We start from the raw sequence: 4,768 nt of genomic DNA, 5'->3' as shown, positions 1-4,768 counted from the left end.
GGAAGTGACATCACGTTCCCCAGTTATATATTATACAGGAAGTGACATCACCGCTCCCCAGATACATATTTTACAGGAAGTGGCATCACCACTCCCCGGTTATTTATAAAACAGGAAGTGGCATCACCGCTCCCCGGATATATAATATACAGGAAGTGACATCACTGTTCCCCAGATATATCTTATACAGGAAGTGACATTACCTCTACCCATATTTAAGTTAAATATACAGGTAGTGACATCACTGCTCCCCAGGTATAAGTTATAAATTATACAGAAGTGACATCACTGCTCCCCAGATATTTGTTATACAGGAAGTGACATCACTTCTACCCATATTTAAGTTAAATATACAGGAAGTGAAAATTTTGCTCCCCAGGTATAAGGTAAAAATTATACAGGAAGTGACATCACCGCTCCCAGATAATTATTATACAGGAAGTGACATCACTTATCCCCAGATATAAGTTATATATTATACAGGACTTGTATGGGTTTTTTTTCATGACCTTTATATTTGTGTTATACTAATAATTAGATTGTGAGCTCTTCAGGAAAGTCAGGGCTTTGTTTTCAGCCCCTGGCTTGATGTTTATATGACATCACATCCGCCACGGCTTTAATCATAGGAGAGGTTTCCTCAGTAGGTCAGGGGAGCCCTCGGCCGCCTCAAACACTTGCAACATTTTGACAATTTGTAGTTGATATTCTCGTATTACCCTTTTATAACCCTAATAATCGTTTTTTCTGCAGCGCTGTATTAAAACATTAAAGGCGCTGAATTCCAGAGTCACCTGTGTTCATTTATAACTAATTTATTATGGAGAATATCATAAAGTGCTCCTGACATCCCGGCCTCTTCTTCCCATAAATCTGTTTCCACGTGTTTACATAACTTACACTGAAGTTCAGGAAGGGACCTCCAGGCTGGGGGGATTTAACCCCTCGCTGTGACCTAGCCCAGGTATGAACGCTGCTCTCCATAAACCACAGACACATGTTGGAGATTCGGGTACAATCTGCCCCAAATTATTTCTCTGATGGGAATTGTACAAGGAGCTGGGAGTTGATGCCACACATCTGAAACTCATTGGGCTGTGCCAGAGCCAGAATATAGGAAACCAGAAACGTTCTGATTTGTATGTCACCTGCAACTTTCTCAATGGTCAGCCGGACGATGGTTCTCCTGCAGAGATTGTTCACCTGTCCTGGGTTGGTTTTACCCCTTCGGCTCTATTACGGACTCTTCTTACCCCAGACTGACCCGCATTCACAGCCAGCAATGGTCCTCCCTATTAGTAATTGTGACACCCAATGACCGCAGCGTCCACAATGACCAATCCCAGCACAGGAGAGATATAAATATATGGGAGAGATCATGAATTTGGTGTTTAGTCTGCAGGAGGCTTCTATCTGACCTTCAATGGGTTAAATACCATAAACACAAAAGCACGTTCTGCTTGTCAGATACATTACATTCTGCATTAGGTCTACCAACAACTATCTACTACTAGCTGGATACACAGGGAATGGATAGTTTCTGCAGGCCCCAAATCTCCTTCAGTTCTATCTAGGTCCTTGTCCAAGGCAAAGTTGATGTAAGATCTCAAGGTGATTGAGCAAACTGCTGGTGGTGACCCTGGTGTGGGTACATTTGGCACTGGGGGGGGGGTGACCCTGGTCTGGATACATCTGGGGGGGTGACCCTGGTCTGGGTACATCTGGTGGGGTGACCCTTGCCAGGGTACATTTGGGACTGGGAAGGGGGGGGGGGTGACCCTGGCCAGGGTACATCTTGCACTGGGGGGTGGACCCTGGTCAGGATCTCTCCTGTGGCTGTATCTAGAGAAAGATCTTCCCGGTGATGTTCGGTTTGCTGTCCTGATGACCTGTGTGCCGTGTTATCAGCTTATCACAGAAAGAAGAGGAGATTGGGAGTCTGAGAGAGAAGATTTGTGTTGTGCAGGAGAAGAATCAGATGATACAATCGGCCATCACTGCTCTGACATTGGAGGCTGAGGAGCGGCAGAAGAAGGCTGAGAGGTATCACTTGTATATATGATTGGTGATATATGATTGGTGTGTGTGCAGTATTGCTCCAGCCAATCAAATGTTTGTTTTCACTTTGTGAGTTAAATTGTTGATAATGATTGAATCACATTGGCTTTTATTTTGTTTCCCTCTCCCTCATTGGCCCTGATTTATTAAAGTTCTCCAAGGCTGTAGAGAATACACTTTCATCAGTGAAGCTGGGTGATCCAGCAAACCTGAAATGGACCTGGTCCAGGATTGAAAACATTTGCTAACAAATAGCTAATGACTTTTAGGAAATCCATTCCAGGTTTTCTGGATTTTACCAGCTTCACTGATGAAAGCCTTGGAGAACTTTAATAAATCAGGGCTATTATCTCAGCACACGCTCTGTCATTCTGCGCTGCTTATTTTTTCCCCTTCTATAATGCAGTCACATGGCAGCCCCTATAAACGTGTCTGAGCCACCTCTGACCACATCAGCACCTCGGTCTATGGGGAAAGTTCTAGGTTCAGGTGAAAGTGCGTCCAGAGTTCACCCAGAGGCCGGAGGGAGTGCAGTAATCCCGCCTTAGCACGTCACGTCTCTGGAGAGCTATTTGTGAGGGATTTCAAGGTGTTTAACAATTAGCGGAAGATTACGGAACTCTCAGATGTGATCTTGTGTAAAGTGTAACAGGAGAGGAATGTGAGCAGCAGATCAGGGCGGTTATTGATATGGAAGTGCAAATCTCAAATCGTTTCCATATTATTATCCGTCACTGATATGCAGAGAATGAACAGAGCCGGCCGCCGAGGGAGACTCCTCTGTCCCAAGAACACATTATAGGGGCCACAGAAACACAAAGGGGGCCACGTGTTCCCAGGGATGGCAGCCTGAGGACTGTACATAGTATTATATATACCAGGCTGGGCAAAGTTGTAGAATTCGACAGACGGCCGCTATCAGTTGGATGGAGTTTGTATGAAATGATAGTTTCAGTGGGAACAGCGTTGTTCTTCACCCATTTTTGCCAGTGGACAATTTTCTACCAATATTTGATGGTGCCGATATGGTCCATGGGCTGTAGGTTTGCCATGCCTGTATACTCTCTGTGGCCCCCAATGCCACAACTGTTATCCCAAATACAGTAACATAGGACAGTGAAAATATACGATGCTACAGTATAGGAATCCATCGCCCTATATACTCAGTTCATTGAGTTCATTCTAGAAGCTCACAATGCCATCACCAGAGTACCACCCACCTACAATACCCATGGAGAGCAGAATGTTACCAGCCTGCAGGTGATGAAAGACATTGGAGACCCCTTGATACCCCCCTGGCACCACTTCTCTGCTGGGCTCTGTGAGGATGAATTGGAATAGGAGTCATGTTTAGGTAATGGGGGTGGAGAAGGTTCCAAAAAGGTATGGGGGGGGTCATATTGGTAATGTAAGGGCCATGTAATGGAGGTATTGGGGGTCATGTTGAAGTATGTGGGGTCATGTTGAAGTATTGGGAGTCATGTTGAGGTATTGGGAGTCATGTTGATGTATTGGGGGTCATGTTGAGGTATTGGGGGTCATGTTGATGTATTGGGGGTCATGTTGAGGTATTGGGGGTCATGTTGAAGTATTGGGAGTCATGTTGAGGTATTGGGGGTCATCTTGAAGTATTGGGGGTCATGTTGAGGTATTGGGAGTCATGTTGAAGTATCAGGGGTCATGTTAAAATATCGGGGGTCATGTTGAAGTATTTGGGGTCATGTTGAGGTATTGGAGGTCATGTTGAGGTATTGGGGGTCATGTTGAAGTATTGGGGGTCATGTTGAGGTATTGGGGGTCATGTTGAAGTATTGGGGGTCATGTTGAGGTATTGGGAGTCATGTTGAAGTATTGGGGGTCATGTTGAGGTATTGGGAGTCATGTTGAAGTATCGGGGGTCATGTTAAAGTATCGGGGGTCATGTTGAAGTATCGGGGGTCATGTTGAAGTATCGGGGGTCATGTTGAAGTATTTGGGGTCATGTTGAAGTACTGGGGGTCATGTTGAGGTATTGGGAGTCATGTTGAAAAGTACTGGGGGTCATGTTGAAGTATTGGAGGTCATGTTTAGTATAGATACTGGTAATTTGTCCTGATTGTAGGGTTTTTTCGATGCCCTCAGGTTGGAGTCGCTGGTCCAGGCTCTGAACACACAGCTGGAGGAGGAGACGCGGACACACGGGAAGTCTCTGTCTGATATTCAGTGTCAGCTCAGTTCATGTCAGGTTCACATAGAGGAGCTGGAGGAATACACGGCATCCTACCAGGCCTTGCAGCAAGGTAAGTGGCTCGGGGTTTGTAGGTCAGTCAGGGTTGTCCTTTACCCCCCATATAAAGATTTGGTTCTGTATTTCAGTTTTCAAGTCTCCGATGACTCGGATGAAGCAAAACATTTTAGCTGCACCAGGGAAGGTTCCTGCAGAGCGCTCAGCAGTTACTTCGGTTTGTACAATCTCTGCCCATTATGTCTGTTACAGAATATCATCACCCCCTTATAATAACCCCTTATATTCATATCTGTGAATATTTTTATCCTGTAGACATTTGTGTCCTCATATCTGCAGACCAACAGACACATAAACCAGCAGCTGCTCCGTGTTCACAACACCGTCATGAATGGTGAGACCGCATTGTAAATGTGACATTTACATATTCACCGAGATTTACCTATTCACCCTCACCAGCCTACACCGAGATTTACCTATTCACCC

General features: G+C 45.2%; 1 protein-coding gene across 1 annotated transcript in view; it reads left to right on the top strand.

The window, feature by feature from the left end:
- Window positions 1-4,768, top strand: part of LOC140339294 (uncharacterized) — a gene marked incomplete in the record, with an annotated part of 44,265 nt that overhangs the window by 4,120 nt on the left and 35,377 nt on the right. Inside the window, 4 exon segments of the mRNA XM_072423903.1 lie at window positions 1,909-2,043; window positions 4,180-4,337; window positions 4,414-4,499; window positions 4,598-4,676. Of these exon segments, the coding sequence (XP_072280004.1) occupies window positions 1,909-2,043; window positions 4,180-4,337; window positions 4,414-4,499; window positions 4,598-4,676 (458 nt within the window).

Source organism: Pyxicephalus adspersus, chromosome 10, assembly GCF_032062135.1.
Source record: "Pyxicephalus adspersus chromosome 10, UCB_Pads_2.0, whole genome shotgun sequence".
Lineage (NCBI taxonomy): Eukaryota > Metazoa > Chordata > Amphibia > Anura > Pyxicephalidae > Pyxicephalus > Pyxicephalus adspersus.
Note: the sequence above shows the minus strand (reverse complement) of the source record. Positions and strands in the feature narration are given on the sequence as shown.